This window comes from Harpegnathos saltator, unplaced genomic scaffold, assembly GCF_003227715.2.
Source record: "Harpegnathos saltator strain DR-91 unplaced genomic scaffold, Hsal_v8.6 scaffold171, whole genome shotgun sequence".
In the NCBI taxonomy this organism is placed as follows: Eukaryota; Metazoa; Arthropoda; class Insecta; order Hymenoptera; family Formicidae; genus Harpegnathos; species Harpegnathos saltator.
Window position 1 is genome coordinate 45,050 of NW_020229952.1, and position 27,948 is coordinate 72,997.

General features: G+C 37.9%; 1 protein-coding gene across 13 annotated transcripts in view; it reads left to right on the forward strand.

Moving 5' to 3' along the window:
- Positions 1-26,557, forward strand: part of wupA (troponin wings up A) — a 52,104-nt gene extending 25,547 nt beyond the window's left edge. For 4 of the 13 annotated variants that reach the window (XM_011144889.2, XM_011144892.2, XM_011144891.2 and 1 more), the window contains 4 exons: positions 13,356-13,399; positions 17,407-17,548; positions 24,519-24,536; positions 25,504-26,557. In XM_011144889.2, coding sequence (XP_011143191.1) covers positions 13,356-13,399; positions 17,407-17,548; positions 24,519-24,536; positions 25,504-25,587 — 288 coding nt within the window. In that variant the 3' untranslated portion in view covers positions 25,588-26,557. Of the gene's footprint in view, positions 1-1,380; positions 1,482-13,355; positions 13,400-17,406; positions 17,549-18,507; positions 19,372-24,518; positions 24,537-25,503 lie in introns of those variants that run through there. The other 9 variants (XM_011144897.2, XM_011144896.2, XM_011144893.2 and 6 more) reach the window with 5 other exon arrangements.
- The last annotated feature ends 1,391 nt before the right edge of the window (positions 26,558-27,948 follow it).

The window sequence follows — 27,948 nt, forward strand, 5'->3', positions numbered from 1 at the left end:
TACATTGAAAGCAAAAAAATTCATCTGATCGCGCTTTTACCCTGTTTTTAGAAAAAATAGTTTGTCAATGCCCGTTAAAAAAAAAAAAGTATAACTTTGACAATTGAAAATTGTCATTTTCCGGACATCGGAACAAAACGATTTCTGAAAGAGAAACGAATTCAACTTTTACTCGAAAAATCTTTTATCTTGTATGAGACATATGCATGAAATAATAATAGCAAGCTGAAGTTTTTAAAATATAGCAGAAAACTTATGCTTCTCATTGAGACAATTAGGGCGAAATCGTTATACACGGAAGGTCTTATAACATTGCATAATAAATAATTGTAACAATAAACGCTTAAATAATCACTATTACGTTATATTGCTTTCGTTTGCGAATTCCTCCATACGAAAAGGTGCTCATACTTGCTAAGAAAAGAAACCAGCAAAATATTACTTAACGTCGTACATGAAAATGAAAGTGAAATGAGTCGCTCGAGAAACACTCAAGAATTTATTTAATTTCAGTTTTGCAATGAACTGATGAATCTAACATATGTCAAATCTCATCTCTCTATCACTTAGTTCTTTTAAGTGAGAACCCCAAGCTCTAACGCTAATTTACTTAAATGTTACGGTCAATTCGAAATGTGGCTATTCTTTAAACGAGCCACAGATGACACGGAGGGTTAAATAATAACTTCATAAATTTATTAATTAAAGTGAATTAAAATCAATTAAATTAAATCATATGAGCGAACAAATATAAGTATATTAGCCGATTACAATTGAATATTTTAACATGGTCACCTCATATATCCTCGATAATTCTCCTTAGCGCAACTGATTAAGTTGCTTATTACTTAAGCTTTACTACTTATATCTTTAATGTGCCATTCGTCCGACTTCTTTGCTCCACGAACGACTAGACGATTGTCCTGCGGCGCGTAAATTCAATTCAGTGTTGCTCACGATGCAAATTTTCCACGAGACTTGCGGAGACTTCTTTATTTGCTAAACACGTCGACGTTTCACACGGCGAGTAACCTCAAGGAGTTGATGTCGCTGTTCGACATAAGCGAGTGAAATTGAATTCCGTTAAAAGGACCGCGGGGTTTCAGGTCGAGCACGATCTATTCAATACTAGAACTTTGCTTTCTCGAGAAACGTAACGCGATCGCGGAACAGTACGCAACGCGACACGCGAGACGTCGTCCATCTTTCACTCTGCTTCTCCTTCTCCCTCTTCCCTCCTCTCTCTCTCTCTCTCTCTCTCTCTCTCTCTCTCTCTCTCTCTCTCTCTCTCTCTCTCTCTCTCTGCCTAAGCTGTCAGAAAAAAGCAAACACATTTCGAGGGACTAAAGATTTCTGAGAGACTCTCCGTATTCTTTGTAGTGGAGTTGAAGCAGATTTGCCAAATGTATTACGACCGCGTCTACCTTTGTGAGGGTCAGAAGTGGGATTTGGAGCGTGAAGTTCGGAAAAGGGACTACGAGGTACAGGAAAAGTGAAAAGCACCGACAACGACGAACAATGCGAGGAGAAAGAGAGCAACTGTCAAATCGCACGTCTCTTTTGGATCATTTTCCCGTCCACCCCCGCCACTCCTCTGTTCCAATTAACCCAATTATCCTCACACCGGCCGACAATATGTATCAGACAACATACATCCCCTCCCTTCTCTCTCTCTCTCTCTCTCTCTCTCTCTCTCTCTCTCTCTCTCTCTCTCTTCGCGTTGTCTCAATCGTCTCCTCAATTCGTGAGGCTCTCTCCTCTCCCCTCCCCCCGCCGATACTTTGTACCCGTCGTATATAAACTACCAAACTACCCTTTTTTCTGTATGTACGTTTCTCTTATGATTGTTCTCTTTTTCACGATATTTTTCTCGGCTGGGAGAAACACAGCGCGAGCACGCAGATCCGCTCCAGGGCGCGAGTCGATGGGTAAAGTTCCCATGAATCCACTCGTCAACGACATTTCTGATCGCAGAGCCCATCCGGATCTTTGTAATCTTGATTAGTCCTGTCTCGATGATCCAGCTGACGGTTTCTGCGACGACGACCGCGACGATGACGTCCACTGTTCTGAGCCGTAATGTTTCGCGCGAATGTACGCGTTGCTTCCGGAAAATCGATTCGAACGCGCGCCGAGTGCAATGAGAACCGCGAGTACAGAATTTTTTTCTTCTTCCCCGGTGGATATGAAGTGCCGTCATGTGAAATTTTTGCCGGTCGCATATTTTTATTCCTTCTCTCTCTCTCTCTCTCTCTCTCTCTCTCTCTCTCTCTCTCTCTCTCTCTTTCTCTCTCTTTCTTTCTCTTTTTTTACCTTTCTTTTTTTCTCATCGCGTCACATGAGTCTATCGCAATACGCCTGTTCACTTCTTTGCGTCTATCTTCGCTGTCTGGCTGAACGCACATTGTTGTCCGCTCGCACTCTCACAACGTGTCTCTGTCACAAGTCTACACTGTCTCTCTATTGTCTAACCATAACACAAATGTATATCCGAGCTTTATACTAACTCGCCAAAACAAGAGAAATTAAAACAAAACAAAAGAAATAAACAAAAATAAATCAAACAGCTTTACTCCATCGAATCAGGGCTGGACAGGCTTACAGAGAAGACGCCATTTTATTATGTGATTATATTATACTCGTAACGTAACTACACCCCGTATACTTTCTCGGGCTCACGGCACACGATCAGATCGTGTCGTCGATCATCGATCAAGCACCGTCGCCAACCGCGAATTGAGCTTCGTTAAAGTTGCTTGCTTGCGCGCGCTTGCGTGCGCCGAGGAAGATAATCGTGAAACGAGAAGGGCGCACGGTTTCTCTTGTGAATTAGTAGAGCTACCTTAGATTTGCTGCCGAGACAAAGTAAAGAGGCAAAAAAAAAACAAAAGAAGAAGAAATACCAAGTCGAAGAAAATGTATATTACTCACGGGGATCGCTCGCGCGCGATCTCCCTCCTCTTCTTTTTTATTTTCTTCTAGTCTCACGCGAGAACCAAACTGACACTGTGTTGCCTGAGACTACGCACGCGTGAATGCGCGCGTGTGTGTGCGTGCGTACGTGCGTAGGTGTGCGGTGCAGAATCGAAAAATGAAAAAACGCAACGAGAAAGTACATCGATTGTTACGGGCTCCTTCGGTGTCTTCCTCTTCTTGTCTCTCTCTCTCTCTCTCTCTCTCTCTCTCTCTCTCTCTCTCTCTCTCTCTCTCTCTCTCTCTCTCTCTCTCTCTCTCTTTCTCTCTGATTTTTCTTATTTCTATCTCTTCCTTTGGTGTAAAATATGTTTCCTCTATCTCTTTGTATCTCTCGTTCACTCTGCTTCACTGACTGTTTCACACTTTTCATCTATCTTTAATATTGTACACATCACGCAACAAAAGATACATAATAAATAAATAAATAAATAAATGTATATATAAATATATATATATACATATATATACAGGGTGTCCGGAATGTGATCATTAATATTTAGTGTACTGGCAGAACTCGTTAAAACAATTAAGAAAGTCCTGTGCCATTTTACAATTTTTTCAATATTTATTCCGTAATTAATTAAAATGTGTATACGAATGAGTGTACGAGAAAGCGACAGGACGGGCTCTGCGTATAAGAAGATGGCTTTACGCGGCGAGAGGCAACCGTAAGCGACAAGAGGCGTGCGCGCGCGGCGAGGAGCGAGCGAGCGAGCGCAAGCGACAAGAGGCAGCCGCCCAGCGCTCTCTACGCGCTCATTGGCTCACATGTTTCAATTAATAACTCGATAACTATTGCCAATTTGACATTATGGTACATGACTTTTATTCTCGGCTACACTCAATCTACCAGTACATAAAATATTAATGATCACATTCCGAACACCCTGTATATATATACAGGGTAGGGGGTTATAAGTTTACAACCCGAAGTGTGAAGGTAGATTGGGTTAAGACAAATATAAAAATCCCATACCGTTTTGCGAGATTAGCAATAATTATCGAGTTATTAATGACAGAAATCTGAGGAGTGGGAGCGCGCCGGCATAGATGATTGGAGAAGCGTGGCAGCTGCTTAGGCCGCAGCACGGCCCAGTCGATCCAGCAACTGTTACTGGTGCGCGGCGAAGGGAAAGACAATGCGCCGCTATTCGTTGTTTTATCTCGCCGGACCTATGGCGCGCTCCCATTCCTCAGATTTCTGTCATTAATAACTCGATCATTATTGCGAATCTCGCAAAACGGTATGGGACTTTTATGTTTGTCTTAACCTAATCTACCTTCATACTTCGGGTTGTAAACTTATAACCTTCCACCCTGTATATAAATATATACATATATTTATATATATACACATATATATATATATATATATACAGGGTGTCCCTTTTTATCCCTGTATCCGGGTGTCCCTGTATATATATATATATATATATATATATATACAGGGTGTCCCATTTTAAATGAGCCAACCAAAAATTTCGAAAAATACGAAAGATACTAAGAAACATTTCAGACAAAAGTTGTATGGTTTCAAAGAAGACATAGAACAACTATATTATTTTGTTTACAGATGGCACCACTTTCAAGATATTTACTGATTATTACTGTTAAATGGAAACCTCAACTTTTTATTGTATCATCTTTTTTTATCAATTCATTTTAACAACTTTTGTTTGAAACATTTTTTTATTTGTCTAATATTTTTTTGAGATATTTAAAGAAAACTTGATAACTTTTTCAATATTTAACTTATAATATCTTGCTAAGTATTTGTCGGAAGAAAAAATAATACTAGACATTTTTACTTTATTTAATCTCAAGAATATATTGTTACAATAGTGTCCTAATTTTTGTTAACTTATGATTTTATGATCTTTGAAAAGTAAAAAATCATCAAATTAACAAAAAGCGCTATTGTAATAACATATTCTTGAGACCAAGTAGAGTAAAAGAGTCTAGTACCACTTTTCCTTTCGACAAATAGTTAGCGAAATATCGTAAATTAAATATTGAAAAAGTTATCAAATTTTCCTTAAAAAATATTAGGCAAATAAAAAAATGTTTCAGATAAAAGTTGTTAAAATTAATTGATAGAAAAGATGATATAATAAAAAATTGGAGTTTTCATTTAAGAAAAATAATCAGTGAATCGAAAGTGGCGCCATCTCTTAACAAAATGATATAGTTGTTTATGTCCCTTTTGAAACCATACAATTTTTGTCTGAAACGTTCCTTAGTATCTTTCATATTTTTCGAGATTTTTGTCTGGTTTATTTAAAATGGGACATCCTGTATATATACATATTTTTTATCTCATATTTATTTTACACATACACAGCACATATATACAAGGATTTAAGCATCCGACCGTTTATAGAACTTATTAAAATGAATAGGAAAATCCTTATCGTTTTAGAGAACATCCCTTAACATATTGGGATAGTTTAAGGAATATAAAATTTAACAACGCGCTCGATGCGATGGAATGAACTCTACAGATACAATTTCATAAAAAATGAATGATACTTGCAATTGCTTCTTAGCGACAATGAATATCAATTGATGGTGAAGGTCAATCTACATATCCCGTGTTGCCAAACGGAAGTTTACAGAGCTTATTTCACCGCGTCGCACTTTTCGATCGACCAATTTTCTTTCGTTAATCTCAATGTTTCGTGCAGTAGTTTACAGAATGATAAGGATTTTGTGATTCAGTTTAACGAGTTTTACATATATATGAACGATCATACATTTAAATCCAGACATCCTGTATATGCCTCCACCAAGCATCAGCAAACAAATCTGCTATGACGCGCATGCATGGCTTTTCCGACTAATAAACCGTTTAAGGTAGCACCGTAACACGCGAAATGTACGCGGGTTAATTACTGCCTCTGAATATGGTAACGGAATTATATGAGAAAACGGCTGAATAGCTTCATTATCAACGTTGATTAATTTCGCATAATTGAGGACTTGATGGATCACTATCTGATATTTCATTGCCGCATGATTAACGATACATTTGTACGTCCCGTTGAAATGCCTATTACTGGATTCGCGCATCTCAATGCGCAAATTAATCGTCACAAACGCGCGTATGTGGCTCCGTTGTGGATATTATTACACGATGTATTCATGAGAAGCACGCATTCTTCCCCCCCCGCATTTAAGCAACGAAACGTTGCTATTTACGCGTGGTAATTTTGAAGACGCAGCTGATGTTTTTTTTTCATTTTTTTCTTTTCCTTCTTTATTTTTTCTCATTCTTCGCCAGATAGTTGCGCGATCGAGTGAATGTCGCGATGCTTATTTCACGTGAATCGCCCCGCGCGTGAAGCCTGCGTGTTTTAGACGGATAAAATACAATATATTCGCGGCAACGTCAATCGCAGCGCCGATTTAATTATCGCTCATGGAACAGCTCGAGCGCTCGTCTCGATTAAGGGTGCGCGATATAACGGCTGATTTATAAAGAGGAAATAATTTGGAGCGTTATCGACTAAATTAACTGCGCGAGCTTGTCAGCCTACTACCAACTTTTCTATTAATCTCCGTTTCGGCGAAATCTATGCTTAGAGGAAGCTGAGGGGTACCTCGTGTACGCGCGACCGGCGCTCGGATAAACTTGACGCTTTATTAATCCTTTAACGCCCGATTCTTTTATAAGTCTTTTTAGAATAAAATTTGGGTTTTTTGAACTGAGATTATAAGTAGTGATAACCAAAAAAAATATCAGACATTTATATTGGCTTTTTTTATCGTTCGTTTTTTGTTTATTGGTAAATATGACTTGGATCCTAAAAGCATATACGAAATGAGCAACCTATACAGAGAAAAATGAAGGGTAATCTATACGACATAACTCTAATAGTCAGCTTGACATTTTTGAGCCGAAACTTTACTATATTTGTGAGTGAAGTTTATCATTCAGAGCGTCAAGCTTACTATTTCAGAAGAATATCTTATAGATCACCATTTATAGTCAATCGTCCATTCATTTTTCGCCGCATAAAAAATTGTAGATCACCAGATTTCACGAAAATAGGTTGATTTCTTGATTTTCATGTCCACCATATTGGATTCGCCATTTTGAATTTCTGTATTCTTTTAATTTCACATTTTGCATCTGAGAAAGTTTCCAAATGTGTAAAATTATAACAGATACCAATCTATTCATTTATAGTGCACTTCTAGATGTCAGTAACAATGTTAACTATGCCTACTTGGAATTTGACAAAACATGTTATCATTAAAACTGAACTAAAAACAGACTAAACTACATACCGAATCTACATACAATCTATATACCATTTTTTAGAAGAAAAATTCACTTTTACAGTGGTGCAAAGAAAACGAAAATATCTCCTTTTTTGACTAAGTTATAGATTCTTAAATGCGTTTCTGGTAACTATAGTTACCAGTAGGCGTTAAAGGGTTAAATTCATGTTTATCACTGGTGTGCACTCCCGTGACACCACGGCGATAAGAAACACGGCACTTCATATGCATCGCGAGGTAAAGGGAAATGATCGACTTTCCTCGCGAATCGTCTCGTTTAATTATCAATATTTGACGCACCAGGGCGCACATGTGCCGTTCTCGTAGTCTACACGCGCATTTAAACAGCCGCGCGAATTTCTATGACTTGAGTAACAAAAAACGGCGCACTTTTTTTCTTCGTTAATCTCTGTCTTTCACTTTTTCTCTTTCTTTCGCTCTCTTTCTGGTGAAAAAATAGGAAATACATCGTCTCTAAAATACGTTATATTGAAGTCGTGTAGACCGCGAAAACGTAATCGCCTTGCGGTACTCGTGAAAATATGTCCGAAAAGAAAAAAGCAAACGCGGTGGATACGTGGATAATGTCCACAGCGAATCATATTCGTGTACGCGGCTCCGACAAAAGATTATCACGTCGCCACCGCCACTGCCGCCCCTCAACTCCCCCACCTTGCCGCCCTTAGCCACCGTCGAAACGCCTGAAAAATTATAGAGTTTGGTTGTCTATATACATACATATATATGTATGTATGTATACATATATACATACGTTCATTATATTACACAACGCATACACATGCATACATACACACACACATACACACCATCCTCCTGCCACACGCTTTATTTCTTTCCTCCATTCTTATCTCTCACAAAGGTGGACTGGCTCGAGAACGGATTGAAAGATCACGAGACCGAAGTGCCATGCTGCAAAAAATCTTTTAGACCAGCAAACAACAACCAACTCATCCCCGCGTTGTTTTCTTTTTTCCTTTGTTAGATTGGTCGTAAACCCTCGCCCTTGTCCTCTGCCTTGTCCTCTTCGTCTTTAGCCTCCCCCAACCGTTCCTACCGTTCGATTGACTCTTTTGTGAGATGGACAGTAAATATGTACATCTATATAGAATTTTCGAGAGAGACGCCGACATACAGAAATACGTGTACAGGCGTCTACGGCACTTCTTAAAGTGAAGGGAAATTGATTTTGCACCGACTCGCACGCACCACCACCGTGTCCTCTTGTCATGGTGTTCAATTAGGCTGTAAATAGCGGACCTTCCATTGGCAGAACTCTGTTCACTTTCCCGGCGAGTTTTCGAAAAGCGAATTGTCTCGTTCTTGTCGTCCTTCGATAACGAGATTGCTGTTACACGTCGTTGTAAATCCACGAGCAGTTCCGCCGGAATGATTGGAATTTCTTCTCGGCTCCCGCAGTTTTCTCAGGCTCGCGTAACCGCGCGATAATCCGTTGAACAGCGTTTACAGAATGATCCGCATGCTTTGTCCGCGTCGTTTCAAGAGGATGTCAGACTGCCTTCAGAAGTCATAAAGTAGAGATAAAAGAGGGCAATGCCCCGTACATAGTAATAATTTATGTACGCTGCGTATGGTAGTTCGTGCTCTGTTTTACTTACATCTTGGGAAATACGCGCACGCAATGTTACATGACAAATTTTACCTTCTCTGAGCTTTTGAAAATGTTTTTGCATTATTGATTAGTTTCCCTATGACCATTCTGCGTGGTGCGGTAAAAGTTTATTTTGTTCGTGACAACCTCGTAACTTTTATACAAAGCACATGTTATCTCAGAGATATATAGCTTTAGACGCCACATTTATAAATATTTTTTTGTTTTTGGTGCAGAGTGTCTGCTCCTGCGAGGCATTACAGTATTGGACTGTAATACAAAAAGATTTCTAAACATATACAGTCGAAATGACGTGATTGTCGTGAAATTTTTACAACGTCCGGCGGCACTCTTACATCCTTTTCAAGTTCTTGGTTACTTGTTTGGCAATCTTGATCAATGACGTCAGAAGTGAAAAATGTGGGCTCAAAATTCTTGCAGAATACAAATATATCCATAAAATTATGATTGCAACTGACTGACCAAATCTGTAAATAAACTCTGGGTACTTCCTTTTCTCTAACAATCAGTAAATTAACGTGACATATGCTCTATTTCTTTAATCTATATTTTCTCATGACAATTTTTTATAATATTAATTTGATTTATTGATCATTAAAGCAAAAGGAAAGCGTTCGGATTGTTTTACAGATCTGTTCGATTGTTTAAAAGTGACATTTTGTAAACATTATCGCAACGATTTGCAAACGAATTGTAAACGTTATCTTACGAGAATTTTGAGCGTATATTTTTTCATTTTTGACGTCATAAATTAACGTAGTCAGGAAAAATAACCAGGAGGAGCCTTGCGGAAAACATTATTGGATAATTCGTGCGCGATACTGTCTTTTTATCGCGACATGAATTGCTGTTATAACGTGTGTCGTAATAGTTTTACGAAGCAATCATCAATTTTCAGCTCGTTACGATTTACAATCGTTAAGCGATTAATTGCCAATTAGTCCGTCGATTCAAAATTCATTAAAAATATTAGTGTTACCGGCACACGCGTGCGATTAAATATGCGCGTAATAGAAAAGTAGTCGATAAAATCGGCCGGGCATCGATCTCACATCGACATCGAAATCAGTTTTATGCTTTATACAAGAGGAACAGAGCTCTGGCAATCTAGAAAACGGATTGTATATAGTGGATTTTGTAATTTTTTTCTCATCATCTACGGAGGACGAAAGGGCTGATCGTGACCAGCCGGTCCCCTGATTGGCCAGAATGAAATTCACATCCCATTGTACATCCCGTCCTTCTTTTTTATCTGTTTCTTCTCTTTTTTCTCTCTCTCTTTCTCTCTTTTGTCGTCTTCCCTTTACCCTTTCACCCCCCTCTCTTTCTCTCTCCCTTTCTCGTAACTCACACGAGTGGGAGAAACCGAAAGAAGAAAAGAAGTAAAAAGAAAAGGACGGAATGAAACCGAACGCGATTCCTAAGAAGAAAGGGAGAGAATCCGACAAGTGGCTTTTGTACAAAAGCTTCACTCTTGAAGAAGCTGTCCCAGAAAAGTAGAATGATTAGTGTTACCTATGTAAGAGCGATAGAAATACTTTCAGGAACGGGGCTATTCACGATGACGACTATAACGAGTCGATTGGATAGTCGTTATATAGATGTGTAATACGTTCCGGCCTGTTGTGTGCAATTTCCCCGTTCTTTCACGACAATTCTCTGCGACGGATCTTGCAAGTACTCGTCGGAGATTCCTGCGAAAACAATTCCGCATTGTCTACGGTCAATCTGTACACGTCGGATTTAAAAGAGTGTCCATTCACCGTACGAGTCACGATTCCTTATTACCGTGATATGCTCGCCGAGATATCGTCTCATTTTTTTTATTTAATTTCTTTCTTTTTTTCTTTTTAACGTAATCTAACAACCCGCATAGAAAATTTGGGATCTCTAATTGAGATCTGCACCAATTTCTCATAATTTAGGCATATTCAAGTTAGAGATGAAATCTACACAATACGCATATCTATGAAAAATGTCTTAGGGAGAATTCACACCTTGGAAAAAAGGCGAAAAAGAAAAAAACAGCATTCAGTCAAAAGTCGCGCTGATAATTTGTCTCTCTCTTGCAAGAGACGAGTCACTTTCTCTCTCTCTCTCTCTCTCTCTCTCTCTCTCTCTCTCTCTCTCTCTCTCTCTCTCTCTCTCTCTCTTGGCTTCTGCTGTTCTGCTTTCTGCTTTTTTGCTCAGGTTTGAATCTTTCCTTAGGCTCTTTGGTACTCGCCGCAGCCACTTTAATTTATGACGTCAGAAATGAAGAAAAATGCATGCTCAAAATTCTTATGAAATACGTTGAAATAAAGAAATATGCCCAAAGAATGATACTTGCAATCGACTAAGCACATTTATAAAATATTCAAAAACTCTCCTTTTGCTTTAACAGTGCTTTTAACAGTCGATAAACTAATCATAAAAAATCAGTGTGATCAGTGACATGCAACTAATCTTTCTTTATGATTCTGTCACGTTAATTTTATGGTAATTTATTGTTTATTAAAATGAAAATAAATTGCTCAGAATATTTTACAAATATATTTAATTGATTGCTATAATGTCATTTTTTAGATACATTCCGTTATTTTAACTTTGCGGAAATTTTGAGTATATATTTGTTCGCTTCGTTCGATGTTATAAATTAAGACGGCTGCAGAGAGTATCTAGAAGTTTTAAAGATGTTCAAAAGACGTTTCAGAATTTTAGATGTCTTGTCGATATTTTTAAGCTTTCTTGGACATATTTCAAGTACATGTCTCAGTTGAGTGATTGATATTTCAAATACACTGCTAAATAAAAAAAGACCCAAAAGTTTCCTAAGTTTGATTTTAAATGAAAAACCTGTGTTCCCATAAGATAAGACTGATAAGATTTTCAATTAATATAATCGAATAACCAATTTTAGAATAAATCTGAAGATAAATCTGAAGATTTTAATTGAAATTATTTGTATCTGGAAAAATCCTGTGGAATTATTTTTTTCTATGCGGGTAGTTGCGATGTTGTATAAATTTCCTCGAATTCCGTATAAATCGTATGTTATTTCTTTCTCTCTCATTCTTTTTTCGCGCTATGTACAGCTGACCAAAAAGATTTTCCACCGCGTCGCGCGTTGCCGGTACACTTTGAAAAGCGATGAGTGAAATTATCTCGACGACTTAAAAAGCTCGTGATTATCTCGTTCTCGCGACCGATTACCAAGAGATTCTCGTTAGTGAGCAGATTCCCGCGGAAATTCTTTCTCTTTATCGAGCTCCACGGAGTTTTCGGAAGTGTTCTCGAAACTCATCGTAAGTTTTCACAATGTAGCAAGACTATTTACTGCCCCCTCTCTGCTAAGCATATTGATCTCATGGTTACTACCTTTTCTATAGTCCGCTGCCTTTCCTTTTTCTCTCACTCTTCCATACAGTCTTTTTATCATTATTTTTAATTATCTCCCATCTCCCATTGCAAAACCGCCCCTCCAATCCGGAGGTATCGCTATCAATCGCTATTGCAGTTAACCCGCAAGCCAATTTACTGTAAATCTCGACACATCGAGTGGTCAGCTGAATATATCTGTGCGCTTGCTAAACATATGATAACTTCTTCCTCTCTCTCTTTACCCCCCCCCCTCCTCTCGTTATATATATATATATGTATATTTATTTATTTATTTCTCTACTTTCCTATTTCTCTGTTTTTCTATCTCTTTGTATTTCCATTTCTCCATTTTTCTATGCATCTCTCTATTTTTTTAATACTTTTCTTCTCTTTCTGTATATCTCTCTCTTTCTCTCTTACTCGCTTATTCATTCATTCTATCTCTATTCTATTCTCTTTTACCTGCTTTTGCCACGAAGGACGCATGTCGGTGTGAGTGGACTCTCCTGTTAGTCTTGTTTTTCATTTTTGTTGTTTTTTTGATTAACAGTTTGTGGCACGATTGTTACGTTAGTCTATTAACACGCGTTTCCATCGTGATATTTCTCTTATTTCTCGTACGTGAAAATCATTAATTTTTTGTTTTTTTTTATTTTCTTTGTTTTAAAACGAGGAGTTTTATTTTCGTGGAGTACATTCTCGTCAGAAGGGACACGTTCGTTCTCCTTCCGATCGTGTCCAGTCGAAAATATGTCTTGCGGACGTGTGATCGCCCGAATCAAACGCAAAAATTTGATCAAAATTAAATTTATATTTCTCTCGCATTTAGTGTGAAGGGGATGAATTAGATGCCATTATTTATATTGCCCCAAGTATGATTCCGTGTCGGTATAGAGTATGTTTTGGTATAGAGTATATTTCTACAAATGCAAATACATTGCATCACATCACGCGATGGACATATTCCGAGAGCGTTAACTACTCTTATTTTTGTATATAAAGAGATCATTAAAATGCGCATGAAATAAAATTATTGTTGCGTCAATATGTAATAGATATTAATAAAAATATTCGATACGTACAGATCGCAGATTTGAACAGCCAGGTCAACGATCTCCGAGGTAAATTGTAAGTATCCATATCATACATTTATTATATATAATATATATATATATATATTATATAATAAATATCATAATATATATGATAAAAAAATAACCGAAACGAATCCAAATAAATTAAATAAACTAAATATCTCAGGTCGAACTAACTATCCTAAAATTTCACTACTCTTTTAATTTTTTGTTTAATTTCCAAAATAAAACAAAATGAATGAGGCGATTATAAAGTTGACCAAACATGTTATTTGTATGATCATGTTTATCATTTAATTTCTTTGATTTTTCTTTTACTTCTTATATATTATTTATATTTCAAGAGAAAACTGAAATCTACTATTCAAAAGTTCATTATTATTATTTATTATTTCTTAGTAAAGTTCATTATGTTCTTTACTAAGAACTTAAATTCTACTAACAGTATAATTTTGCTTTACCAGAAAACAATAAATTAGAAAAAAATTTTTTATGAAAGAAATTATAGAAAAGAATACATAATTTTCTCTTCTTTTATGTTTCACTTTCGTTAACATTTTATCGTTGACTAAATTTTTTAATTTAAATGTCTATATTATGTTGATCTGACTGATAATTTGTGCAACAAAATTGACATAATCCTAAGATTTAATTATTTTCACTTGATATTTTCGCTATATATATAGAAATATATATACATATACAGGGTGTCCCATTTTAAAGGACTCACTAAAAATATCTCAGAAACACTGCGTTAAATCGAAAAATGCTTAGGACAAAAGTTGTTTTGTCCCCCCCTTGAAGGGGGACATAGGACAGCGATAGCATTTTGTTTATAGATGGCTCTATTTTCGAGATATTTACTGATTATCAATTTTCTTAAATGGAAATCCAAATTTTTTATTATATCATCTTTTTCTACCAATTAATTTGAATAACTTTTGTCTGAAACATTTTTTTATTTGCTTAATATATTTGGAGATATTTAAGGAAAATTTGGTAACTTTTCCAATATTTACCTTACGATATCTCGCTAACTATTCGTCGAAAGAAAAAATAGTATTAGACTTTTTTATTTTATTTACTATCAAGAATATACTATTATAATAGTGCCCTAACTTTTATTAATTTAATAATTTTGAAATTTCCAAAGGTCGATAAGTTAATAAAAGTTAGAGGACTATTATAGTAATATATTCTTGATAGTAAATAAAGTAAAAAAGTCTAATACTATTTTTTCTTTCGACGAATAGTTAACGAGATATCGTAAAGTAAATGTTAGAAAAGTTACCAAGTTTTCCTTAAATATCTCAAAATATATTAAGCAAATAAAAGAATGTTTCAGACGAAAGTTGTTTAAATTAATTGGTAGAAAAAGATGATATAATAAATAACTGGGATTTCCATTTGTTCCGTATGGCTCGGGCTGCCGTGCGGAAAGTTCGGCTAGCGGATCGGCGCTGCGGGGCGGGCGGGGCGTTCTCGCAAGCAGCACGGAACGCTAGTTTCTTGCGAGCGAGCGCGCGGAATCCCGCCGGCGCCCCGCGCCTGTCTGGTATCTCCGACCGCGGCCGCTATGTGGCGCAGCCCGCGATTCCACTGCTCGCATGTAAGATTCGGCCGCCCGGCTATATAACCGGGCGCGCCGTACTTAGATATGTTTTGTCTTGACTTTTGTTTCGCTGTTCGCTTCGCCGTTCTCAGTGGCAAATCTGTGATACTGATGATTTGCGAATTATATCGCACAGCTGGTTTACCGACGCGCTTTCTAGGATTTCGTAAAGCGCTCGTTTCGCTCTCACGTTTCGGATTCGAGCCACCGCTGTACACAACTCTGCTGAGTTGAAGGCGGCGCCGATAAACACCCTGTTGGGTTGAGGCTAATGGTTCGAATTTCGTCTTCTATTTTTGTGCTCACGGCGTTGCCGTGATTCAGGAGCGGGCTCGGCCGCCTCCTCTAATGCTTCGAACTCTTTCTTCCAAGTGTCTGTAGGGGGAACTTTGTCTTCTCGCGGGAGCAGCTAGGTCGCCCTCTGCTTGCTAGAGTTCAGCGCTCTTTTCCACGCGTCCTCAGGACCGTGGCTGACTGTAGGTCGTTGCGTCCGGAAGGCCTTCCGAAACGACAGAGGTCGTTTCGTTTCCGCGTGCTTTAGCGTGCTCCGGGTGCCGCTCCCCGTTGACGTCACTGACGTGCATGTCGTCAGGGGCTTTGCGCTGGCGAACGTCTTCGCCTTGTGAATAGCTGCGTTTCTACTGCGTTTCTATTGCGTCCGTTGCGTTTTACATTGCGTGCCTCTTTGCGTCGTCACGTGCGTGTCCTTCCTCTCTCTTGTTTTCGCTGCCGTCTCTGGGCACCGTGCTGTTGGCACGCGGTGTTGCGCGTTTCTGCAAAGCTTTTGACAGCCTTACGACACACCTCAGACGTCAGCCAGGACGATCGGTTGGTCGTCCAATTGCTCGAGCGACATAGTCGTAGACGGACATTGCTTTGCGATCCGAAATTCACCAGCCAGCTCTCCGGAGCTATTCTATGTTCGGTCGCGTCCCGAACACCATTTAAGAAAATTGATAATCAGTGAATTTCTCGAAAGTGGCGCCATCTATAAGCAAAATGCTATCGCTGTCCTATGTCCGCCTTTAAACTAAACAACTTTTGTCTTAAGCATTTTTCGATTTAACGCAGTGTTTCTGAGATATTTGAGTATGTCCTTTAAAATGGAATACCTTATATATATATATATAGTTTATTTTACTTTAATAGTTTCACATAAATATCTCAAAAATATGGAAAATATGAAAACGTTTTTCAGATAAAAATTGTCAGGTAATGCATTTGTTTGATTTTATGATTATTTTGAATACCCTTGTCAAGATTAATTTTAAATTTTTAAATCGGAACTTGTATTTTTATTACTTATTTAGTTATTTATATTTACTCATTCAATTATTTTGTCACTTATTTATTTATATAGTAACTGACGTCGAAACATTTTCAAAACATTATCTATTGGTGTCTTGCATAAGCTATTACCGAGGTATGAAGCTTCAAAGTTGGTATACCCAGCATTAGACATCAGCATTACCCTATGTACATTGAAAAGTTGCTCGATCAGATTTATACAGTGACTTTAAAAAGGGCCGATCTTATGTACGTGCTTGCGTTGCATATGTGTTGTATATGTATACGTGGACCGCATCGGACTTAGTAATTTTCCTTCAATATACATCGGGTAATGCGAGTACCAAATATGTCAACTTTAAAGCTTCATATCCCAAGAATGACTTGTGTAAAAAATACAAGTCAGTAATTTTGAAAATGTTTCAATATCAATTGTTATAAAAAGTAGATTCTTACTGAAAAATTTATTGTTGACCTGGGCAAAAATTTTCGAAGTAAACATAAAATCAAACAAATATCAATATTATCTACTCCTCTTGATATTCTACAATTTTTGTTTGAAATGTTTTTTCATATTTTTCATATTTCTTAAAATATATTTCTAAGGCAATTGAAATAAAATATACTCTATACATATAGATAATATATCTGTTAATTTGCGCTCATTATTTATGTGGTACTGATTCTTTATGATAATATAATATTTTTTTCTTAGCGTAAATGTTAAAATATTAACTTTTGAGATACAGAGCTCCTAAAAGTGGTACTTTTCGCATGCTAAGCTTCGGGTAATCAAATGAGTAACAAAATTATTTTAATTCAATTTCAAATGGACTTTATTTCGACAGAATTTTTATCTTAGATATAGCTTTAAAGATAGGTATTATTTTGAAAATTGAAAAGTCGCTTCAAATGATGATCTCTCTCGATATTTTCGCTAAGGAAAATATGTCAAAAGTATTTTCATAAAGAATAGTACTGTGTAAATAATAAGTACGAATTATATCAGAGAGACATTCTATATATGATATTTTTATACATATCGATATTTCTTCAACAAGCATCACACAATCGATTCGTGTTTTGAAAATCCTTACAACAGGACGCACATTGTAATGCGCGCAATGCTCTCTCGTTTACAGCATGAAGCCAACCCTGAAGAAGGTGTCGAAATACGAGAATAAGTTCGCCAAACTCCAGAAGAAGGCCGCCGAATTTAACTTCCGTAATCAGCTGAAACAAGTGAAAAAGAAGGAGTTCACCTTGGAAGAAGAAGATAAGGAGGTAAGGGTGATCGTTTTCGATTGAAACTTGGCGTCTGCACGACGCAAGTTTCCTCTTCCGCAAATTATTTTTTCCCTGCCTATAAGGTCTATCTACCAGAGCGTCCCTCGAATTTATCGAGATAGAGACAATTCTGCAAGAGTACAAGCCAGCGTTTTCTTTTTGCATACTTTCGCATTGTCGCGTCTTCTCGCTTGCATTTATATTGATAGTATTTACAAATCAAATTTGCACAAACGACTTGTATTTCTGCGAATTTGATCTCCCTCGATAAATTCTTCGGCATTTTAAGTTTTACAAGGGATGCTGATTTTTGACGACCACATGACGGGCAGGTAGTACTACAGTGTATAGTAGTATAGTACACGATGTTTTCAGTGAACCAGAAAGAAAAACAGTTTTTGTGACCCTGGTTTCCTTTTTGTGTACAAAACCCGATCGGCAGGTTTTCTTTGTATCACTAGTTTTCCATTCTGTGTACCGTGTCCAATTTAGGAGATCCGCATTTTTCGTCCTTGTTTACATTTCGATATTGCAAGTATTTGTTCCGATAAAATATTTACATCGCGCACATTCCTCTATTTGGAGGAGCGCTATTTTATCGATTAATTTAGATCTTGAATTTTCCAAAATCTCGCGCGCGACAGATAATCGCACGGTAATTGATCACTGATTCATCGGAGCGCGCCAAAATTTCAGAGAAATTTATGAGGGCGTTGTCATCCTGAGAGCGTTCAGTTCGCGCAAATTGATTAACCGCGAAACCATATTGTCGCTCGACCATCAACAGCCCGCGATATGCATTTGCTCGAAATGCTGACGTACGAGGGATAGTAGTATTTCTCCCTCCTCGGCGCGATCTCCTCAAAAGGACCAGTAGATCCGTTTTTTCATATATGTATCCGACTGGTAGCAATAGTAGTAGTAGTTGACTAGGCAATCTGTGTTGTTCTTCACAGCCCAAGAAGTCCGAGAAGGCAGAATGGCAGACCAAGAAGTAGATTTAATAATAAAAAGAGAAACAAAAAAAAACCGAAAACAATAAAACAATAATAACAACAACAACAACAACAAAAAGTTAATAAAATACAAATAAAAGTTTGAGTGCGAAACAGTAAAGTAGAAGTATCGTTATTACAACAACCGGTGAAATGACAAAGCTGTTCAAGGAAGCTAGGGGGGAAATTCCGACGCGCACACACGCGTATGTCGGAAAGACATGCACACACCCATACCCACCTACCGACCCAGCTACCGACACACATACATATATATACACACATGCATACACGTAGGTAGGTCGCGTAGGTTCTGCACACTTGAGCGAACACGATTTCACACGTTAGAAAAAAATAAGTACGTTGGGAAAGAAGGGAAAGAAAGAAAAAAAAGAAAAACGAAAAACGAGCGCGCGTAAACATGCGTAGAAGACTTTTGATACCGTTTCTATCGAGACGCCCCGCTCGCCGACGTGCGTTTCTCCTTGCTATTACATTCGTTTGAGAATCGCCGGTGAACTGCGAGGCTTCATTAGCGCCGCGATACGGTATTAACCGACGAGCAAGAGCGGAAAATCGCATGAACATAATCTCGGGGGAGTCACGACATTTGATCATATATCCCTTTTTCCCCGAGCCAGACGGTGTGTCGAAACGAGCGACGCGTACCACATACACACATACGCATATACGCACGTGTTTACGCACGTGCGGACACACATCGATGGAGGGGAGAAGCTGACTCTGCACTGAATATTGACGTACAACTGTTATACAAAAGCGATAAGCTGGTGGCAATAAACGATCGAAGAAAACGCACGTAAACGAAACAAATGTTCTCTGTCCCCTCCCCCCCCCCGGCCCGTCACGTCGTAATATTCTCACAGCGTTATCATATTCCGGTATTTAAGATTCTTCTAAGGTTCTGTCGGATTCTTCATTTCTTTTTTTCGTTAGTTTTCCATTTATGTTAACGGTCTTGTGCCTCTCTCTCTCTCTCTCTCTTTCTCTTTGAGAATTTCTCTTTGCCCCCTTTTCCTTCTCCTCGTTCTTTTACAAAGATTCCCCATTATGACACATCGCATCGGGGCTTTTCTGTTGCTTCTTTTTACTCTGATCGTCGCATTTTACGATTGTATGCGGAACTCGATAACCAAGATTGACCCAATTCCCGATTCTTCTCGTGTCACGTTCGTGGAAACGCCGCGAAATGTCCATGTATAAGTATGTTAATGCAATCGACAAAGCGCTGTGAAGCATATCTTATGCGGGATCAGACGCGAGATTTTTGTTTCAGCGCTCGGCGCGCTCGTATTCCGTTCGTATTTTCCCACCCGCTTGTCATGACATCTATGAAATTGGCCCCACTTTTAAATTACACAAAAATAACATAAGTTCTGGTTGCCCCCCAAAGAGTTCTAGAGTTCTGTATTAATATCAAAAATATTTCTGTCGATTAAAGCGACCAAAACATCAACTGAAAGCACGAGGGCCAACTTCACGATTGTGTAATTTCAAAGTGCCACAACTCTCTTATCTTTAAGTTTAGAATGTTGATGCTTAAAGATAATCTATAGAACTTTTCGGGGACCACTGGAATTTCAGACAGAACGCCAAAATTCCGAAAAAATTTTTGCGCGTTGAAATTTTGAACGTCTAACTTTTATATTTTCAATCTGAGTCTAACGATGCTGAAAGATAATTGATAGAATTCTTTGGGGGGGGGGCTACCAGAACTCTCAACAAAATGCCGAAATTCCGAAAAAAATTTTTGTGCGTTGAAATTTCGAGCAGCTGTAACTTTTACATTTTCGATCTGAGCTCAATGATGCTCAAGTATAATCGATAGGATCCTTTGGGGGGCTATCAGAACTCTTAACGAAACGCCGAAATTCCGAAAAAGTTTTTTACCCCTAAGAGATTTGAAAAAATTTGCCTACCTCGAAATTTTGAAAGGCTATAATTTCGCTATCGTCGATTGGAGCCAGACGATTTATAAAAATAATTTGTAGAACTCTTCAGGGAGCCATTCGAAATTTTACAGCCGCTCAAAATTTCAACACGCAAAAATTTTTTCGGAATTTCGCATTCTGGTGGGAGTCCCGAATAATTCTACAAATTATCCTCATAAATTGTCTGACTCCGATCGACGATAGCGAAGTTATAGCCTGTCAAAACTTTGAGATACGCAAATTTTTCCAAATCCCTTCGGGATAAAAATTTTTTTCGGAATTCTAGCGTTTCGTTGAAAGTTCTGGTAGCTCCCCAAAGAGTTATATCAATTATCCTTCAGCATCGTTGGGTTCAAATCGAAAATGTAAAAGTTACAGCCGCCCGAAATTCTAACGCGCCAAAATTTTTTCGGAATTTCCGCGTTCTGACGAGAGTTCCAGTGGCCCCCCGAAGAGTTCTATTGATTATCTTTAAGCATCAACACTCTAAAGTTAAAGATAAGAAAGTTATGGCACTTTGAAATTACACAATCGTGAAGTTGGCCCCCCGTGCTTTCAGTTGATGTTTTGGTCGCTTTAATTGACGGAACTATTTTTGGTATCAATATAGAACTCTAGAACTCTTTGGGAGGCAACCAGAACTCATGTTATTTTTGTGTAATTTAAAAGTCGTGGGGCCAATTTCACAGACAACTTGTCATGAGATAAGAGAAATTCCTGCAGGCAAATGTTACACACGAAAGCGCATTTCAAATATCCGATAAGAAAAAAAGATCGACTGTTATCGAGGATCGTCGTCTCTCTCTCCCTTTCCCTCTCTCTCTCTCTCTCTCTCTCTCTCTCTCTCTCTCTCTCTCTCTCTCTCTCTCTCTCTCTCTTTCTCTTCCCCACCTCCTTTTCCCACTTTCCATCTTTCGACCATTCCCTTCCACTCTGCCCCCACACACCCGTAAAACTTTGCTAATTCCTTTTCTTTCGGAGGCATCATTTAATTTCTTTGATCTCTTTCTTCTTTTTTCTTGTATTTTTTGCTCGCCTGACGTATCACTGCGAATCAGATACCGGCCGATTTGTTTCTGTAACTTCCTTTTCTTTTATTTCGTGTCTGTTTAGCGCAGAATTTCGCAGAAAATTTTCGCAGTAACATTACATGTACAGCCGCAATCAGCGCGCGGCAAAAAATAGAGTATAAAATTAAGAGGGGCATAAAAAGGTGAGAATAGCTTGTGAAATATATATATATATATTTGAAGCTCACACAGAGTTCCACTTTTCTTTTGTGCGTAATGGCACAAACGCTTCTACTCACACATATACCTGCCCACTCGCGGTTTTTTCACTCTCTTCTTCTACTCCTCACTTTCTAATTATACCGTGCTGCCGTTTCTTTCCGCGCGCTCGCCTCGTTTACTCTCACTTTATACGTGTTTTAATTGCCGCGCACTCTCTCATACAAGATCGCTCGTCCGGCGAATATTTTTGTCGGGTGCTATGTGAAATGTAAAAGGGGAACAAAAAGAACGGGATAAAAAGAGAAAAAGCAAGAAGAGGAACACAAGCACGGCCCACAAAAGAAAGAAACAAAAGAATGAAAACAAGAAAAGACTGAAACACGCACTCTTTGAAACTAAGGTTATTTGATTACATAACGAAACTCTTTCTCAGCTTGCCTTATCGCCAACACTCGGCTGCCATGCTTTTTCAGGTTGCATATATGTGTAGGATTTGTTATTCTGTCCTTCTACTTGTGTACGGTTACATACGTGTGTGCATTCATGTGCAGGAATTCCTTCCGTTATCTCTTTCTGTCACACGTAGTACATTTTGCGTCATGTATACCCACCATTACAACTACGGTTGCTTGTATGATTTTCAACCTTGCACATATATGTATAAAATTTAGAATCATATAAATAATTCCAACTATAACGACAAACATATATAACGTAGGGTGTAAGGCTTGGCGTTATATATGCCTAAGGTGGCCAGATTTATAAGTCAGTTTTGTTGGTAGAAAAGGATAGCCGAAAAGTTTGATGAGCGACAAATAGGTCATCGGGTGGAATGTGTTCGTCATCTTTCCGAACATCAATTTTTAATTGCATATATTATACAGGGTGTAGCATCAACATACAGGTCAATGCAACTCTAATTTTGCACTAGAATTGTTTATGATAGGAGTCAAACCTTATTGAAAATTCCTTATAATGTGTAGAATGCTCGTATTCTAAACTTTTTTTATAAAAAAAGAGTGGCTTATAAGTCTTCTGATTTGCTTATAAGCTGCAATAACTTTGAAAAATAAATGCTATTTTTGATAAAGGAGACATCAAAAATATCAAAATACAGGATTATATATCAAAAATTGTCGCTTAATAGTAATTATTAATTAAATTACGATCAATAATTTAAGCTGTGTTTCTGGTCAATTCATATTTTTGCAGAACCAATCTGCTCCAAAAGTGATGGAAAACAGTATATAAGTATATAAGGCTTCTAAATATTTCTATATTATTTTTTCTCTAATTTCTATCCAACTTTCCAATGCAAGAAAATAATTAAAAAATTATGCGAAACAAGAAAATATGTTGCGCATTATTTAACTCCTTAAATATTACTCCTATTAACTCTGCTTAGATTCATAATATTTATTTCTTCATTTCACTTAAAAAAAAAATTCTTTTTTTAATTTATGAGGCTCGGCTGCTCATAAACGATCACGGTGCAAAATTAGTTGCACTTATAACTGGTAGTATTGCAAATATTATTATTGACAAGATCAACGAGTGACTTTCTCGGCAACCTCTGCATTATCGTCCGAATGGGGGTAGGCAATCCGTCGTACTATATGTGTAACTGTAACCTATATGTTGATGTTATACCCTGTATATTTCATATACAAAGTGTATGAAAAATATCGGAATGGCGAAATATCTCGAAAACTAAACATTTTGGAAAAAAACGTTTCAGACAAAAGTTGTATGGTTTCAAGAGGGGCATAAAACAATATCATTTTGTTTACAGATGGTGCCATTTTCGAGATGTTTACATTACTTTTCTGAAATGGAAACCCCAATTTTTTATTATATCATCTTTTCCTACCAATTAATTTTGACAAATTTTGTCAGAAACATTTTTTTATTTACCTAATATTTTTTGAGAAATTTAAGAAAAACTTTTTCAATATTTAACTTACGATATCTCGCTAACTATTTAATCAGAAGAAAAAATGGTACTAGACATTTTACTCTATTTGATCTCAAGAATATATTGTTACAATAGTGTCTTGACTTTTGTTAATTTGATGATTTTGAGATTTCTAAAGGTCGACAAGTTAACAAAAGTCAGGACAATTCTTCTCAATGGAGGACATTTGGCAATCCTGTATATACACCTGATGATTATAAATAGAGTTAGTATATATAAATTATTAATTATATATAAATTATAAATAGTGTACGATTTTTAGTCATGTAGATATATACGTGTAAGAATGAAAATAATATAAGTAATCCCACTGGATTGCGGAATGACTTGAATATTCTTTTTAGATACAGTACAAAGTGCAACCGATAATCCGTTAAGAAAGAATTCGTATCTAAAAAAATTCTCAGAAAGTTCTCGAACTGCATCTAAAAAGTATTCAAATTTTGAAACTCAATATACGCAAAATAACACAAAATATATATTCGGGGTTATATATCTTTGGCGATTATAACTATTCGGTGCTTACTTGGATATTTGTCAACTTTAATCGTTTAAACATAAGATCGAAAATTTCCTTCTGACCCAAGTAATCTTAATAATTATGAAAGTAAAAGGCACGCATGACGCAGAAGGTATCTACCGAGGAATATCTCTTAGGGCACATTAATGCACGTGACGACCGTTATGTCGGACGTGGCTGCGCGTCATGAACGACGCGTTATTCGTTAAGCAATATTTAAATGTACGCTTAATCAGTATGCCTATATGTCTTATAAGTCAACTAATAATGTTGCACTTGCATTATGTTCGCAGAACGTGCCAAAAAATAAGGTAAAACTTTAACAGCCAACTTGTGTACACAGCATGCCTGCGTAGGGGAGAATGGCGTGTGTTTGTGTATACGTGTGCGATAGATCAAAGTAGATAAAACGGAAAATAGATATTGCGTGTGCGTGTATGTGTGCGTGCGTGCGTGCGTGCGCGTGTGCGTGTGTGCGAAAATGGAAGAATGGATAGCATTACGAATGAAAGAGAAGCTTCCTACATTTTTAACGTTAGCAGTGCGCGCCGCTTTGATTCGATACGAACTTTTCTTCAGTGTTTGCTCCGCTTCGCGCGTTTCGCGCGCTTAGATGCGCTCGTTCATTTCCTCGCAATTTTTGGCCGCACAGTTCTCCCGAAGGATATTTTTCAGCGAACGCTCGCCGCATCGTTGTTTATTCCCATTACGACTTCTCTCTACCTTCATTTCTTTTTGCGGTAATGTCGTGAATCTGTCGGCACTTTACATGTCATTAACAATCTTGCACGGTTTCGTAGATACTCGGGGAACCGAAAGCAGTGGCAGTGACTCGCCTGGCGACGTTTTCGCCGAGAATTTTTCGGTAACGAGAGAAATCCGATGGGGAGAATCTTACGATCCGGCTGAGTCAGAAGCGCGCAGGATTTGGATTTGGACGGTATCGCAGCGACTCGCCGCGACACCGTCCAAGGTGTCCCTTGCGACAACCGACAAATCGCGAGGCAATTTTTGTCTAGATTATAGTGCTAAATTTTTGGCATATATGCACAGCTCCCGTCCCCTAGAGACTATACAGCGACCTTTTCATTTCGAAGTTTTCAGCCTCTGCCCCTCAATACAGCTCGACAATGCAGTACCCCGGCTTTGTAAACGTTTACCCCTTCCACCCCGACCCCCTATCAATCAATGCGCGCTAACTAGTGTGCGAGTCTAATTCGAATCCGTGTAACGAGTTTACTCGGTTGTACTTCACGCAACATTTTCTCGATTTTACAGAAGAAACCCGACTGGTCAAAGAAGGGCGAGGAGAAGAAGGTAAAGGAGGAAGAGGCGGCGCCACCGACCCCGGTTGAAGCATGAAAGAAAGAATGAAAAATCGTTCCCGAGACGTTCCCGAGTAATCGTCATCGTCATCCCAACAACGATAAACGTCCGACGTCCGACGTCCCGAGAATGTCATCCGCCGTCAATAATCGTCGTCGACACAACTCTGCACGGAATACCTTCCTCTTGTTCTCTCTTTTTCTCTCTCTCTCCCCTCGTTCTTTTTCTTCTCTGTCTCTCCCTCTCTCTCTCTCTCCCTCTTTTTCTCTCTTCTACCTATCTCTTGAATTTTCTTCTTCCTTTTTTTATAACAATCGAATGAGTTCATTAATTCGATATCCCGCCGTCGTGTGAGAGTTGCACACAAAAAATCTTGCTCGTCTGTCTAGTCTGTCTGTCTGTCTGCTCATCCATCACGATTGCTCGTATACGTCCCCGGATTGTATCGAAATATTTTGATATCCAATATCCAATCTGTGGCTCGCTCTACTTGTACCGGTGTTTCTTTCCTTTTTTTTATGAACATGATATGTCTTCTTTTCGTCTTCTTTTATTTTTATAATAGTCACTTGTAAAAGTCACACTGTAAAGCCGTGAATTGCGTGCGAGATCCGCAAGACCCAGATCTGTCCTTTCCTGCGAAATTCAACCACGATGGGAGAGATGTGATGTAACGGTAACAACGGTGAAGAGGAAATTTTATTTAAGATTTATTGTAAAACAACCCTCTGTGTGTAATTATTTTTCTATATTCTCTTCCCCCCTCTCTCTCTCTTTTCTTTTTCACGTTTCCCTTGTGCCTCACCTGTGACGATTTGCGTTTTAACCTACGATACAAGTGTAACCAAATGGTGTACGATATGTTTTGTATGTGCGATAATAATTATCTACCGTCGTCTATGCATTTTTTCCGAGCAAGTGAACGATGTAGTAGAATAATCGACCGACTAACTGATTCTTAGCGATACAATTGTGAGAAATACAGCTCATTTCAATCATCTCTTAATCGTTCGAGTAGATTTATTGTTTTTAACGAAAATTAAGATCTAATCGTGTGCTACGATAAGGTAATAATCAACAAAGAAACGTTCAGCATTCGGTACATTTTTATCTTTTCGCGTTTCGATGCTTTTCGGGTAGAACGTACGAGGATGTAATAGTAGCAAGTTAATAAAAAATTCATGGAGATACTTTTCGCGGATATCGAACAATTGGTCGATAAGAATAACACCGACAGCTCTTTGATTTGCAGATAAGCCAATATTCAAAAGTACGGTAGGTATGTTACTAACCAGGTTTCGCTTATAACCATTCGCTATTGAGTGACGCTTTCGACACAGCTTTATCACGTTCGCTATGATATACACACGCTCTTTTATGTGTTCCTACAACTTACAATCTACATATCTTATTAATATTGCGAACCTGCTCCATTTTTTCCATCCATTCGAGGAGTACTTTATCGAACGACTTTTTTCCAAGATAAGATATCGACGAGATGAAATCGTATATATCATCAAGACGAGATTCTGATGGAATGGTATTGTTTCAAATCCAACGTCAACGTATTTTGATCTGATTAAAGTGATCTAATTTTCGGGAGACAAAGTTCAACGGCTTTTCTATGAGTATTTTCTTCCGTTCAGTTATCCACATCGGATATGCGACGTCGAATTATCGTTTCTCTCGATATTTGAGACTTTCACGACGACGAAATGCTAGATTTCGAGTCGTTTTCTCAAAAATGTAATGCTAAATTGATTTTTTCCCTTACTATGTCTACTCCTCTCTTCCCTACTTCCTACTGTCTCTTTTCCTCTCTTTTGATTAGTCAATCATTACTCATTTATGAAAAGATATTTATACAGAGAAAAAAATTTATAATAAATATTTCTATAGAGTTTTATAATCGAGAAATATGTTGACATTCGTAATTTGTTGTTCATGTTTCGAGTAGCTAATTGTTAGGAGGTTGCATTAAAAGCCGTTGTTTTTGTGTATTTTAGTATTTATTTCAATAACAAAATATGTGAATACATCAATTAAAGTATTTGCCCTCGGAAGCTATGACTTTTCCCCACTTTTCTGACAGAAGTTGAATTCCGCGGCGAAAGAACGGTATGTCCTTTGAACCAATCCATTCAGCAACCTAATTTTCGACTTCTCCGTAATTATGGAAATGTATATCTTCCAAAGCGTGTTACATCAATTGGAACAGATGGTAATCGCTTCGGGCGAAGTCCGGAGAATTTGCTGGGTGCGGAAGAACCTCTCATTCGAGCTACATCAGTGTTTGTTTCATAGCTATAGCAACATGAGGTCGAGCGTTGTCATGGAGAAGAATCACCTTTCGACGATTTGATGCAATTGATGGTCGCTTTTGCATCAAATTATCAT